Source organism: Oncorhynchus mykiss, chromosome 5 (genome assembly GCF_057628025.1).
Source record: "Oncorhynchus mykiss isolate SJ-2025 chromosome 5, ASM5762802v1, whole genome shotgun sequence".
Classification (NCBI taxonomy): Eukaryota; Metazoa; Chordata; class Actinopteri; order Salmoniformes; family Salmonidae; genus Oncorhynchus; species Oncorhynchus mykiss.
In genome coordinates, this window is record NC_143026.1 from 41,000,142 (window position 1) to 41,016,035 (window position 15,894).

General features: G+C 41.3%; 2 protein-coding genes across 13 annotated transcripts in view; one reads left to right on the forward strand and one right to left on the reverse strand.

Annotated features, from left to right (window-relative positions):
• The first annotated feature begins 1,285 nt into the window (after positions 1–1,285).
• On the forward strand, positions 1,286–5,836 carry LOC110523822 (protein PBDC1). The gene is made up of 6 exons (XM_021602875.3): positions 1,286–1,950; positions 2,253–2,318; positions 2,514–2,573; positions 3,488–3,628; positions 3,724–3,835; positions 3,973–5,836. The coding sequence occupies exons 1-6, from the start codon at positions 1,921–1,923 to the stop codon at positions 4,062–4,064; spliced, it is 501 nt and encodes a 166-aa protein (XP_021458550.2). The 5' UTR covers positions 1,286–1,920; the 3' UTR covers positions 4,065–5,836.
• A 107-nt stretch (positions 5,837–5,943) lies between these two features.
• The window catches only part of LOC110523821 (exportin-7), a 34,442-nt gene continuing 24,491 nt past the window's right edge, over positions 5,944–15,894 (reverse strand). For 10 of the 12 annotated variants that reach the window (XM_090234826.1, XM_090234825.1, XM_090234824.1 and 7 more), the window contains 5 exons: positions 12,592–12,656; positions 12,393–12,485; positions 9,983–10,087; positions 7,464–7,591; positions 5,944–7,379 (listed from right to left, as the gene is read on the reverse strand). In XM_090234826.1, the coding sequence (XP_090090952.1) occupies positions 7,286–7,379; positions 7,464–7,591; positions 9,983–10,087; positions 12,393–12,485; positions 12,592–12,656 (485 nt within the window). In that variant the 3' untranslated portion in view covers positions 5,944–7,285. The remainder of the gene's footprint in view (positions 7,380–7,463; positions 7,592–9,982; positions 10,088–12,392; positions 12,486–12,591; positions 12,657–15,894) is intronic. The other 2 variants (XM_090234833.1, XM_090234822.1) reach the window with 1 other exon arrangement.

The window sequence follows — 15,894 nt, forward strand, 5'->3', positions numbered from 1 at the left end:
CTCCAACGTCATTTTAGAGAATTTTTCAGGAAGTCCAACTGCCTCACAACTGCAGACCACGTGAAACCACGCCAACCCAGGAACTCCACATCCGGCTTCTTGACCTTCGGGATTGTCTGAGACCAGCCACCTGGATAGTGGATGAAACTGTGGCTTTGTACAATCAAATAATTTCTGCAAAAACTGTCAGAATCCATCTCAGGGAAGCTAATCTGCGTGCTCATCGTCCTCACCAGGGTCTGGACCTAAATGCAGTTCAGCGTGGTAACTGACTTCAGTGGGCAAATGGCAGCCGTAGTTTGGGCGAGCGGTTTGCTGATTTCAACTTTGTGAACAGAGTGCCCCATGGTGGCAGTGGGGTTATGGTATGCTAAGGCATAATATACGGATAATGAACCCAATTGCATTTTATCAATGGCAATTTCGAATGCACAGAGATACCGTGACAAGATCCTGAGGCCCATTGTCGTGTTATTCATCTGCCACCATCATCTCATGATTCAGCATGATAATACACAGCCCCATTGTCAAGGCTCAGATGAAGATCACTACTAGGAAAGTATTATGTACAAGAGAAGACCAAATGCATAAATAAGTCAACGAATAATTGTTAAATAAAATATGGAACAGTTAATGAAAATGTTACATTTCCTTTTGGATCAAGGTAGATACTAGCTAGCTTGCTGACAGCAAGGCTTTGACAAGAGATTACATGCAAGAGCTTGCAGGGATTTGTAGTCTTGTATGATGTCTAATTTGATGTTAATTAGCATTTTTGAATATGAGAGTAAATACAGCTGAATACATTGATAAATGTCACCTTGTCCAAGAGAGAGTTACATATTTTTTGTACAGATTTGACAGTGCTACTGATAGTAGTGGTTGTGCTTGGCTTGCACGTGCAAATTCAGCATACACCACATTCTATAATAGAATTGTGTTATTTGACGTGTCAAGTTAAAAGCTTATTTCATGCTTTTTTTTACATGCAAAGACCCAAACGGCGTTCAATGTGCATCACCCTAACAATTTAGTCTATTTTCATCTCTTAATTTCGCCTACTGTTCTAACTTGGTGGTGCACATGTAGCCTATAACCTGTTTTAGAGAAATGTAATCATTGAATATTATAAGAGCTTTCATTGTCTGTTTATATGCCCCCTATATTTATCCTACGGATCTGACTTGTACACTGTAAGAACCGCCCATGTTCTGAATTCTGTCGCTGTACATTTCAAAAGTACTGAACAAATAGTTATATTGACTTTGCCCATCATCGCTTGCTCATTAATGTCTTAATTGAAAGCAAAGCACCATCGGTGTGTTCGAAGCCTTAATGCATTTTGGTATTACATAATTTCCAATGAACCGCTGCGTTGCCTTGCAGCATTGTGTTGCAGATACAGCTCGTTCGGTGTGGTACATATGTTGGATTTACCGAACGTGTATGAGTAGATGGCTTGACAAAAATGGTATGATGAACTTTTGTTGCGCACATATCCAGATGACGCTGCATACTATTTTTCAAAGTGTTACGCTTCGATCACACCAACAGTATCATTGCCTTTTGGTACACCAGAATTACATTCATTTTCAATGAAACGCTGCATTTCCTTGCAACATTGCATTGCAGTTGCAGTGCGTTCGTTTGTGGTGCATACATTGGATTTATCGAACGTATGCCAAACTGTGTGCGTAGACGGCTTGACAGAAATAGTAGCAGAAGGTGAATGTTGATGATGCTACGTACTATTTAGCGCAAATTCACTGTCGGGGTGTTCGAAGCGTTATTGCATTTTGGTACACCAGAATTACATTAATATCCAATGAAACGCTGCGTTTGCCTAGCAGCATTGAATTGCAGAGGCGTAGACAGCTTGCGCTAGAACGACGTGACGTCATTGGGTCAAAGTTTACAGCTATGGCGTCGGGAAATGGAATTGCTTCTCTGGTGAGAATCCACAAGATTAAATAACAGTATTTTAACTGAATGTACATGTAATATACGGGTATATTGTAGCTGCATATATAAGTGAACTGTTAAAGTATATGATGCATGTTTTATTTGGACTGATGCCGGCCTGCTGTTTAAAATGCCGCTGGCTAAACGAGGACAACGTTGATTGAGTTAAACATGTGCTTACCATTACACTGCAGCAATATTGAATTACTAATGCTAATGGCATTTTGTCGTTTATATAGGGTGTGATATCAATTGTAATACTTTTCTTTTGTAATGGTTATGTTATTCAGGGCGTGGAGGGAGCTACAGCAGCCGCCCAGGCTCTGTCTCTACCAGCTGAGGCTTATGGGAACGATGTGAGTAACACACCGGTGCTATTTAGGTTTCCTCTCTGACACAAACTCACAACACAATAGTTTTCTAGTGTGTTAGTTTCAAAGTTTATTCGCCACGTGCACAGGATACAACAGGTGTAAAACAGTCAAATTAAATTCTTACCTAGAGAACTCTTTCCCAACATTGCAACTAACCTGTGTGTGTGTGTGCCTCAGCCTCAACTGGAGGTGATGTGGGCGATGAAGGCTTACAATCATGCAGAGATCTACTTTAATGTGAGTATCTCTTTCTCACAAGCACCTGAAATCAGGTAAACTACCCACATGGAAAAAATACTACAGTTTACTATAGAATAGTACAGTATTATCCACAAAAAACTGTAGTTGTGTGCAAAAACACTACAGTATTTAATTTGCATATACCCTGCCTATTTCCCTCCCCCGATATCCCAATTTGTGCCACCCATAAGTGAGAAACCTACATGCTAAGTATAACCATATTGTGTGCCATACAGGTTATAGAGAACACTACAGTAAATACTACAGTATATTATTAGTCCTCAAAAACACTACAGTAAATACTACAGCAGTGGATCTACAGGTTTTGCCTCGGGACCCAAATTGAGCCAGGTTGCCTCAGTCGCGACCCAATATACAATCTGGAAAACTATATTTAATGCTATATTGATAGTAAATGTGTCAATTATGACAAGGGAACAACATTCTCACCTCATTTTCAATAAATACATTTTGCCCATATTCTTCAAGAATGTTAAACTCACTGTCTTGAGACCACAAAATCAACCAAAATAGTGCTGCTAATAGATCTATTTTGAAACATTGATAGTTCATATTTTCTTCCAGGTTTGTAGTTTTTTTCATTAAAATATAAACTGTATGTATATATTCAAAACCTCCCCGGACCCGAACTGGGGTCACGACCCACCAGTTGAGAATAGCTGTACAACAGTATACAACAGTCCACAAAAACACTACATTAATTACTTTAGTATAAATACTGTAGTAAACACAAGTTAACAGTAAAGTCTGCAAACGCACTATAATACTACAGTATTTAGACCATAGTATGTTTTTTTTATGTGGGTAGGTGGAGCATAATACCAATACTAGCAGCCACATTGCACTGATCTAGTCCTTCCCTCCAGCTAATCGTGTCTGTCTGTGTGTAGCTGATCTCGTCGGTAGACCCCAGTAATCTGAAGCTGACCAAGGTGGATGACCAGATTTATACGTCCTTCAGAGAATCCTTCTCAGACCTCAACATCAAGAACTTGGACCCAGACATGCTCAAAACGGCCGATGCCAAAGAGGTAGGGGACTGGGTGTGTTATAGGTGTCAGAAATACAAAAAGGGACGGCGGAAGAGTGAGAGAGAAACTAACTTAGTCTCTGTGTTGGTGTCTAGAAGTGGCGTCCGTTCTGTAACCAGTTCGACGGGGTGGTGGAGGACTTTAACTACGGGACTTTGCTACGACTTGACTGTGAGAAGGACTACACAGAGGAAAACACCATATTTGGTATGTTCAGCGAGTCACTATTACACATACAAAACGTTGTCACTGTTAAAAAGTGGCATGAGGAGCATAGCAGTGTAAGGGTCCTGTGTAGCCCAGTGACTACACCAGTGTTAACTGCGATCATGTTGTTCCTGCAGCCACCAGGATCCAGTTCTTTGCCATCGAGATCGCTAGGAACAGAGAAGGATTCAACGCCCCTGTATTTCAGGCCAAAAAACAGCCTTCTTAACCCATACCCTATAACCTTCTTAGCCTAGTCTCCAACACCCTTGTAAACCCAACCAAGGAAGAGTTTCAACAGCCCTGGTTTGACACCCTACCTTTTGACCTAGGTATGGGATACTCTGAACCCCACATCACCTACAACCTCTAACCCAGGAAACATAACATTTCAACAGCCCTGGTTACCAGGCTTAACATCCCCATTGCTTGACATCCATCTCCTTACACTTTTCCTGTGTGATTGTCGACTGGATACTACGCCAGTGGCACGTTCAGCAGGGCACCATGTTGTGGAACGTTCATAGATATATAGAACAATGACTTATCTGCAACGTTTGCTTACTGGGGGTGGCCCAGAGGTCCACACTGCAGCCTGCATCCCACTGTGCATGAGTGCGTGTACTGATGTCCAAACTGAGCATGGTAGCTACAGAGTCTTCAGAAAGTATTCACACCCCTTGATTTTCCACATCTTGTTACAGCCTGAATTTAAAGTGGAAGTTGTGATTGTGTCACTGGCCTACACAATACCCCATAATGTCAGTGGAATTATGTTTTTAGAAAATCTAAAGCCTTGAGTCAAGTATTCAACCCCTTATATGGCCAGCCTAAATAGGTTCAGGAGTAGAAATGTGTTTAACGTGATTTAACGACTACATCATCTCTGTAACCCACAGATAATTAAGGTCCCTCAGACGAGCAGTGAATTTCAAACACAGATTTATCCAGACCAGGGAGGTTTTCCAATGTCTCAAAGGGTAGATGGGTAAAAAAAAAAAAAAAGACATTGAACATCCATTTGAACATGGTTAAGTTATTACACTTTGGCTGGTGAATTGATACACCCAGTCACAAGGATAAATGCATCCTTCCTAACTCAGTTGCCGGAGAGGAAGGAAACCACTCAGGGATTTCACCATGAGGCCAATAGTGCATTTAAAACCGTTAGTTTAATGACTGTGATAGAAAATTGAGGATGGATCAACATTGTAGTTACTCCACAATAACTGAAATGACAGAGTGAAAACACATTCTCCCAAAAATGTATACTGTTTGCAATAAGGCACCAACGTAAAACTGCAAACAATTGGCTAAGAAATTAACTTCGTCCAGAATAGAAAGCATTGTTTGAGGCAAATCCAACATCACTGAGTACCACTTTATGACTAGGGAGTTTGGGATACAAAAACAATAGAGCTAAGCACAGGCGAAAACCTGGTTGTCTGCTTTCCAACATACACTGGGAGACATTCACCTTTCAGCAGGACAATAACCTAAAACACAAGGCTAAATATGGTTGCTTACCAAGACGACATTGAATGTTAGTGGCATAGTTGACTTAAATGGCTGTCTAACAATGACCAACTTGACAGAGCTTGAAGAATTTAAGAGAATGTGCAAAGATGATTCTAACATGAATTGACTCGGAGTTGAATACTTGTCTAAAAGATATCATTTTCCCACGAGTATTGTGTAGATTGTTCACACAAAATGACTTTTTTATCCCACGGTGTGAATACTTTAAGGCGTTGTATATGTAATTAGGTTCTCTAATTTGTGGCAATAATTTCTGGGTATGTTCTTGTACAGTTTGTTTCAAATGACATTCTTTATAGTGAACCACTTTGACCAGTGTGCTGACTAAAAGTGGTGCACTATATTGGAAAATGGGGTGTCCTTTTTTGATTTGCCCGGTGTGTGTATCCGACCGCATTCACTGACTGGTTGCGTGAATGGTAAAAATACAAATCTGAATAAATGGATGTCTGGAATCAGCATGTAGCCTGTGTATGTTTAATCCTTATGACGATATTATCTTGCTAGACTGCACCACACACTAAAGACATTACCCCATGTTGTGCAGTGGAAGAACTGACAGCGCGGTATACAAACCAAATGACGTTTATTTGCAGTCAATGATGACACTATAATATGTAGCCGACATCCACACAACTCAACCAAGCTACCGATCCAACACACACTCACATCAGAGAACCAAGCTACTGATCCAACACACACACACACAAACAAACAAACTTCAGGGAACCAAAACAATAGAAACCAGAAGTCAAATCAACATGGTTAGAGATGAGCTAGTCGTCACAAACAGTTAGCAGCAACATCTGTAGAGTAGCACAAGTTGCTAATGAACTCTGAACCCCCATCTCCTCTAATACACAGTTCTGTATTCTTATTCCTATCATCCATATCCCTGTAATACACAGCTCTGTTCTACTAAAGGTTGCATTCTTCATTTCATCATTTAGAAATAAACAATCCTTCAGGGAGCTTGGAGACGAGTGCTGAAAGTTCTAGAATTTCCTGGTAGGTTCTGGCTAGAGCTCACCGCTCCTTCACAGCACCCTAGGAGGCCACACACACACACACCTCACACTAACACACCAGAGACTGCAGTGACGCTCCTATCTGTTGACTCATCAGATCTGTGACCCCTACACACTAGCCTGCTCAGACACTTCACCCCTCCCCTAACCCAACTAACTCCCTTAAGGTTAGTGTCAGCTCCAACCAGCCTACCAGAGGGTAAAGTGGAGCATAACCTTAACCCATTTAACCCTGCCCCACACCCAAATCCTAATGGAACAAGTAATCATTTTCTAGGCAAAGTGTCTCGGTGCTAGGGTTAGTGTCTAGGGAGTAAAGCGGGGTGGGTATTTACAGCACTCCAACTAAAAGGCCAGAGGAAATGTACAACACAGCCACTCTTTCTCTGCCCCTTTGCAGCTCTAGTGCTCTCTCATCCCCTGTAGAAAGTTTGCTCCCCACAGACAAACAGGTGCACTGACTCACTACACTGTAAAAAGTTCAATCACACGTTTCTCATTTTGTTTTAAATTCAATCAATATAAACATTGTTCAAAATGTTATGAAAAAAAATGTACACTTGTTTTGTTGTTTCTATACAAGGCAGGCAGAAGCAGAGAACTACATTTACCAGCTTCCCCCTTTTCATCCGCTCTCCTCTTTCATCCCCCCCATTCCTCTCCCGCTAGAATGTGTAGAGGTATCCTCCGTCCATCCTCCTTCTCCTCCCAGCAGAGCGACCTGCGGTGACCTCTACAAACTGGCTTTAAAATAGATCTGTATATTTATAGGCTTCTATAAAAAAGGAGGGGGGAACCAAAAGGGGGAGGAGAGGAAGGGTGAGAGGAGGGGTTGAGTTGGGAGGGGGAAGCTGCTCTGTGTGGAGCAGGAGTGCGTGGAAGGTCAGCTCATCATGTCATTGCTGTTGACGCCATAAGAAGAGTTCTTCATGCTGTCGTTCACCTCCCTCCGGAACACCGACAGATTCTGGGTGAACCTGCACAGATTAATACAGAGAGAGTTAACAGTGACTGCACACCAATAACAGTTGTGGAGAGAGGGTCGCTGGGATTGTGTGTACCTGTCTCGGTTCTTGGTTAGCAGGTTGCGTTCTATCCCCTCCATCAGGTTTTCAAAGCAGAGATGCATGGCCTGCTGCTTCTCTGGAGGCTGGCTGTTCACAATACTGTTTCTCAAGTCTGCAAAATACTACACACCCAGACAAAAATTCAGCTTCTCTGATCGGACAAATACTGCAGGAATGGAGGCTGTGTCAGGATTGTCATTTTTTTCGTCCACTCAGCAACAAGCAAAAAAATCCCATGACAAACGTAAATCGATCTCAGATTGATTGTCTGGGGCCCAAGTTAACCTCCCCTTTCATGTAAGATATTAATTAGCATAATGCTTTTAGGGAAAGGGGTTCATTTTGAACATGTATTTAACTTGTTTAGGGGGTCTGGGGTCTTCCCCGGGATCATTTTTATGTAGGACAGAAGCTAAAAAGACAATCTAATCCAAAATTAATTAAAAATAATGACACCATCTAAAATATAATTTCCACCTCCAGAAATGAGCCCAATAACATACTGGACCATACATAGCCTACACATGGTCTATATTATCAAAGGTGTTATAAGCAATAAGCATGATCATCTATAGCCCAATTAATGCAGCATAATGGCAAAAAATAGATGTACATAGGCTGAAGCATGGGGTTTGTTCTTCTGCATTTACCCCACTGGACACAACCTCCTAATTATTATTAACTCCCCAAAAAGTTATCTTGGGGGGTTTCTATTACAAAGTATGTGATTGCACTTGTAAAGACACCGTTGCCCCTTTAAGAGCTCTGTTGCGCAGCTGCACCTAAATCTCACTTGTAACTGCATTTGTAAAATGTCACACGCACAATTGAAGGAGTAGAAGAGAATTCAACGTGGTATGGTGGTAGCAATGGAAAACTGGGATCAACAGTTTATTATTTATTTTTTAAACAAAGGTCAAAAATCCTTCTTTAACCCGTGTCCTCCCCTTCATCTACACTGGGATCATTGCTTTCACCCGGTCAGTCATGGAATGAGACTAACCAGGTGTTCCTAATGTTTTGTATGTCAGTTCAGTGCACACAAGAGAAAATATACACTATTGTCAAAGTTTGTGGTCACTTAGAAAATGTCCTTGTTTTTGAAAGAAAAGCAATTCTTTTGTCCGTTAAAATGACATCAAATTGGTCATATACGGTGTAGACATTGTTAATGTTGTAAATGACTATTGTAGCTGGAAACGGCAGATTTTTTATGGAATATCTACACAGGCTCATTATCAGCAACCATCGCTCCTGTGTTCCAATGGCACGTTGTGTTAGCTAATTCAAGTTTATAATTTTAAAAAGGCTAATTGATCATTAGAAAACCCTTTGGCGGTTATGTTAGCACAGCTGAAGACTTGCGCCGATTAAAGAAGCAATGGCCTTCTTTAGACTAGTTGAGCATCTGTAGCATCAGCATTTGTGGGTTCTATTCCATGCAAGAAATTGCCAAGAAAATGAAGATCTCGTACAACGCTGTGTGCTATTCCCTTCACAAAACAGCGCAAACTGGCGCTAACCAGAATAGAAAGAGGAGTGGGAGAAACAGACACCTCAAGTACTCAACTGGCAGCTTCATTAAATAGTACCCACAAAACACCAGTCTCAATGTCAACAGTAAAGAGGCGACTCCGGGATGCTGGCCTTCTAGGCAGAGTTGCAAAGAAAAAGCCATATCTCAGACTGGCCAATAAAAATAAAATATTAAGATGGGCAAAAGAACAGACACTGGATAGAGGAAGATTAGAAAAAAGTGATATGGACAGACAAATCTGCTTTGGTGGTGGTAAAGTGGGAAATTTAAGAGTATCACTCCATGCCATAACTTGCACTTAATTGGAGCCAATTTCCTCCTACAACAGGACAATGACCCAAAGCACAGCTCCAAATTATGCAAGAACTATTTAGGGAAGAAGCAGTGAACTGGTATTCTATCTATAATGGAGTGGCCAGCAGTCACCGGATCTCAACCCTATTGAGCTGTTGTTGGTACATCTTGACCATATGGTACGTAAGAAGTACACATCAAGCCAATCCAACTTGTGGGAGGTGCTTCAGAAAGCATGGGGTGAAATCTCTTCAGATTACCTCCACAAATTGACAACTAGAATGCCAAAGGTCTGCAAGGCTGCAATTGCTGCAAATGGAGGATTCTTTGACGAAAGCAAAGTTTGAAGGACACAATTATTATTTCAATTAAAAATAATTATTTATAACCTTGTCAATGTCTTGACTATATTTCCTATTCATTTTGGAACTCATTTCATGTATGTTTTCATGGAAAACAAGGACATTGCTAAGTGACCCCAAACTTTTGAACGGTAGTATAGTGTATTTCATATAACAGACATGATTCTGATTTAGGCCATGTCATTTTCAAACAAGCCCCACAGAGATTTTTCTTGCAGATCTCAAAAATGGCCTCTCCAGAATCCATATGATGAAAAATCCTTTAACCCCTGCACATGTGTTCCAGGGAGTGGTGGGATAGTGGGTGTGTGGTTGTGTACCTGTACCTTCTCGTTGAGCAGGATGAGGCCCAGTAGAGGTCTGGACATGGACCACTGGTTCCTGCAGTCCTCAAAGATGATGATGTTCAACACCGTGGACAGCATCTGTAGGACAAACACACAGATTGATTAGTGTGTGTTTGTGTTAGTGATGCGCGGGTAGGCTGTTTGTTCACCAGCACCCACCCGTAATTACTAATAACCCATCTGCCCAACTATTTGATCGTGAAATCCTGAGGCCTGACCCTAACCCGCAAATATAGAAATTACACTATACAGTTAGTTCCCTTTTTGTCTCTTCAACATTTTTGTATTGAACAGTAGCCTAATGTTTGCTGAAACCAAAGAAAATGGTAAACAAAAGCCTAAACCAGGGATGGGAAACTGGCAGACCCCTCAGATCATTGATTTTGTTAGTCTCACTCAGATACACTACATGATGAAAAGTATGCTTGTCAAACATCCCATTCCAAAATCATTGGCATTAAGATGGTCCCACCTTTCCTGCTATAACAGCCTTTACTGTTCTGGGAACATCACTGCGGGGACTTGGCCATTCAGTCACAAGAGCATTAGTGAGGTCGGGCACTGATGTTGGCCGATTATGCCTGGCTCGCAGTCGGTGTTCTAATTCATCCCAAAGGTGTTCGATGGTGTTGAGGTCAGGGCTCTGTGTAGGCCAGTCAAGTTGCTCCACACCGATTGACAAACCATTTCTGTATGGACCTCCCTTTGTGCACTGGGGCATTCTCATGCTAAAAAAGGAAACGACCTCCCCCAACCTGTTGCCACAAAGTCGGCAGCACAGAATAGTCTTCAGCACTCGACGGTCCTGTTCTGTGAGCTTGTGTGGCCTACCATTTCACGGCTCACCCGTTGTTGCTCCTAGATGTTTCCACTTCACAATAAAAGCACTTACAGTTGAACAGGGCAGCACATGCAGGGCAGACACTTGTTGGAAATGGGGCATTCTATGACGGTGCAACGTTGAAAGTCACTGAGCTCTTCAGTAAGGCCATTCTACTGTCAATGTTTGTCTATGAAGATTGCACGGCTGGTGGGCTCGATTTTATACACCTGTCAGCAACAGGTGTGGCTGAAATAGCAGAATCCACTAATTTGAAAGAGTGTCCACATACTTTTGTATATATAGTGTATCATATTAAAACCTGCAAACATCTCTCTCCACCCTATGGAACAATTTGTAGAATTGCAGCAAACATGCTGTAAAAAAAAGCTACTTTCTCTCTATGCCCCAAGGCAAAATGTGTAGAATTTCACAAAATTAACTCTGTGGATCCCACCCCCAAAGTTGCCCATCCCTGGCCTAAACTGACACCATGTGCATGCCTTTGTGAAAATGCACTGTACAATGAGGCGATTTGCCTACTTTGTCTTCCTTTCTTTTGCAGCACAGTTGAGAAACAGAATAGCACCCATTAGAGGTCTTCACAGGTCCAAAATGTTGGACCAGTGGCTTTCCCACCTAACCCAATATGCATAAATAGAAATAAATAAAACTGGGGCCTGTTCCGAATGGACTCGAGGACAGTCAGACCAGTTCGGAAAAAGGACTGTGGAAAAACAGACCCAGATCGTCTACTACTGCTACAAAGAGATAGGCGTACAGAAGGAGACTAAATAGTTAATTTAAATCAGATGAGCATTATATATTGTTACATTAAAGAAGTTACTCTGGTAGGCCTAAAACATTCTTCCTCACATCAAGTTCAACTGTCGAGGTAGTTGGAGCACCGGTTTACACAGGCCTGCTGTAGCTAAAGCCTATCATAGCCACAACACACCAAATGTTCACAAAAGTTTCCAAAATGTATTAGGGTAATAACAAAAGTAAGTAAAGCCATTGTTTATAGGGAAAATATGAACAGGTTATTAAATTGCAGCATTACATTGTTAATTTTTTCATCTCGGTCTACTTGGTTTTTTCTTTTCATGGTTTGAGTGCGATTAACAAATCGTAATTCCATTATACTGCTGCAAACACAACATTAAAGTTAGAACTTAATTTAGCCAAAGAAAATGGCTCAACAGAATGACAAAAATACTTGTTGCATATTTAAAGAAACTGGTTTAAACCTTCACAAAAGTTTTGAACAGCCTATATTGCAGCAATTAGGCTTACCAACAAAAGGTGAGTGCCTGTACTATAGTCTACCCAACAAAATGACAGCAATAGGCTAATGATATTTATTTTACAACTGGCCTACTTACAGTGCATTCGGAAAGTATTCAGACCCCGGGATTTTTCCCAAATATTGTTGCTCTAAAATGGAATCTATTTTAATCTACACACAATACCAAATAATGACAAGGCAAAAAACGGTTCTTTGATATTTTCTGTAAATGTATTCAAAATAAAAAAAAACTGAAATATCATGTGTGTTTGTACCTGTTGGATCATCTCTGGGTGTTGCTGCATGATGTGTAGGAAGCGGTCATCTGTTGCCATAGCTGCAGGTCGTTTCTTAGTGGAGCGAGACAGCTGAATAGAAATAAGACATTTTATTTACATTCATAACAACACAGAACATACATAATGTATAATGTCATATGAATAGATTATAGATCTACATGGAGGCAGTTGTTACCTGTTTGAACAGGTAGGTGACGATGTGGTCCAGACTGGAACAACACCCAGTACACACCATGGTATCTATAACAAAACACACACAAACACATGTTAGTCACACACGTTTTTCAACCACTCCACAAATTTCTTGTTAAACTATAGTTTTGGCAAGTCGGTTAGGACATCTTTGTGCACTACATGTAATTTTTCCAACAATTGTTTACAGACAGATTATTTCACTGTATCACAATTCCAGTGGGTCAGAAGTTTACATACACTAAGTTGATTGTGCCTTTAAACAGCTTGGAAAATTACAGAAAATGTAGCCATGGCTTTATAAGCTTCTGATAGGCTAATTGACATCATTTGGGTCAATTGGAGGTGTACCTGTGGATGTATTTCAAGGCTTACCTTCACACTCAGTGCCTCTTTGCTTGACATCATGGGAAAATCAAAAGAAATCAGCCAAGACCCCAGAAAAAAAAATTGTAGACCTTCACAAGTCTTGTTCATCATTGGGAGCAATTTCCAAACGCCTGAAGGCACCACGTTCATCTGTACAAACAATAGTACGCAAGTGTAAACACCATGGGACCACGCAGCCGTCATACCGCTCAGGAAGGAGACGCGTTGTCTCCTAGAGATGAACGTACTTTGGTGCGAAAAGTGCAAATCAATCCCAGAACAACAGCAAAAGGACCTTGTGAATATGCTGGAGGAAACAGGTACAAAAATATCTATATCCACAATAAAACGAGTCCTATATCGACATAACCTGAAAGGCCGCTCAGCAAGGAAGAAGCCACTGCTCCAAAACTGCCATAAAAAAGCCAGACTACGGTTTGCAACTGCACATGAGGACAAAGATCGTACTTTTTGGAGAAATGTCCTCTGGTCGGATGAACCAAAAATAGAACTCGTCGGCCATAATGACCATCGTTATGTTTGGAGGAAAAGGGGGGAGGCTTGCAAGCCGAAGAATACCATCCCAACCGTGAAGCATGGGGGTGGCAGCATCATGTTGTGGGGGTGCTTTTCTGCAGGAGGGACTGGTGCACTTCACAAAATAGATGGCATCATGAGGCAGGAAAATTAGGTGGATATATTGAAGCGTCATCTCAAGACATCAGTCAGGAAGTTAAAGCGTTGTCGCAAATGGGTCTTCCAAATGGACAATGACCCCAAACATACTTCCAAAGTTGTGCCAAAATGGCTTCAGGACAACAAAGTCAAGGTATTGGAGTAGCCATCACAAAGTCCTGACCTCAATCCCATAGAATATTTGTGGGCAGAACTGAAAAAGCATGTGCGAGCAAGGAGGCCTACAAACCTGACTCAGTTACACCAGCTCTGTCAGGAGGAATTCACCCAACTGAAATAAATCATTCTCTCTACTATTATTCTGACATTTCACATTCTTAAAATAAAGTGGTGATCCTAACTGACCTAAGCTCTGTCAAGAGGAATGGTCCAAAATTCACCCGACCTATTGTGGGAAGCTTGTGGAAGGCTACCCGAAACATTTGACCCAAGTTAAACAATTTAAAAGGCAATGCTACAGAATACTAATTGAGTGTATGTAAACTTCTGACCCACTGGGAATGTGATAAAAGAATTCAGACCTGAAATAAATCATTCTCTCTACTATTATTCTGACATTTCACATTCTTAAAATAAAGTGGTGATCCTAACTGAGCTAAAAACAGGGAATTTTTACTAGGATTAAATGTTAGGAATTGTGAAAAACTGAATTTAAATGTATTTGGATAAGGTGTATGTAAACCTCCGACATCAACTGTATACAGTGGGGTAAAAAAGTATTTAGTCAGCCACCAATTGTGCAAGTCCTCCCACTTAAAAAGATGAGGCATGTAATTTTCATCATAGGTAAGCTTTAACTATGACAGACAAAATGAAAAAAAAAAAACTCCAGAAAATCAGATTGTAGGATTTTTAATGAATTTATTTGCAAATTATGGTGGAAAATAAGTATTTGGTCACCTACAAACAAGCAAGATTTCTGGCTCTCACAGACCTGTAACAACTTCTTTAAGAGGCTCCTCTGTCCTCCACTCATTACCTGTATTAATGGCACCTGTTTGAACTTGTTATCAGTATAAAAAGACACCTGTACACAACCTCAAACAGTCACACTCCAAATTCCACTATGGCCAAGACCAAAGAGCTGTCAAAGGACACCAGAAACAAAATTGTAGACCTGCACCAGGCTGGGAAGACGGAATCTGCAATAGGTAAGCAGCTTGGTTTGAAGAAATCAACTGTGGGAGCAATTATTAGGAAATGGAAGACATACAAGACCACTGATAATCTCCCTCGATCTGGGACTCCACGCAAGATCTCACCCCGTGGGGTCAAAATGATCACAAGAACGGTGAGCAAAAATCCCAGAACCACACGGGGGGACCTAGTGAATGACCTGCAGAGAGCTGGGACCAAAGTAACAAAGCCTACCATCAGTAACACACTATGCCGCCAGGGACTCAAATCCTGCAGTGTCAGACGTGTCCCCGTGCTTAAGCCAGTACATGTCCAGGCCCGTCTGAAGTTTGCTAGAGAGCATTTGGATGATCCAGAAGTAGATTGGGAGAATGTCATATGGTCAGATGAAACCAAAATATAACTTTTTGGTAAAAACTCAACTTGTTGTGTTTGGAGGACAAAGAATGCTGTTGCATCCAAAGAACACCATACCTACTGTGAAGCATGGGGGTGGAAACATCATGCTTTGGGGCTGTTTTTCTGCAAAGGGACCAGGACGACTGATCCGTGTAAAGGAAAGAATGAATGGGGCCCTGTATCGTCAGATTGAGTGAAAACCTCCTTCCATCAGCAAGGATATTGAAGATGAAACGTGGCTGGGTCTTTCAGCATGACAATGATCCCAAACACACCGCCTGGGCAACGAAGGAGTGGCTTCGTAAGAAGCATTTCAAGGTCCTGGAGTGGCCTAGCCAGTCTCCAGATCTCAACCCCATAGAAAATCTTTGGAGGGAGTTGAAAGTCCGTGTTGCCCAGCAACAGCCCCAAAACATCACTGCTCTAGAGGAGATCTGCATGGAGGAATGGGCCAAAATACCAGCAACAGTGTGTGAAAACCTTGTCAAATGTTTTCTGTAAGTCTTCACCTCTGTCATTGCCAACAAAGGGTATATAACAAAGTATTGAGATAAACTTGTGTTATTGACCAAACACTTACTTTCCACCATAATTTGCAAATAAATTCATTAAAAAAATCCTACAATGTGATTTTCTGGATTCTTTCCCCTCATTTTGTCTGTCATAGTTGAAGTGTATCTATGAT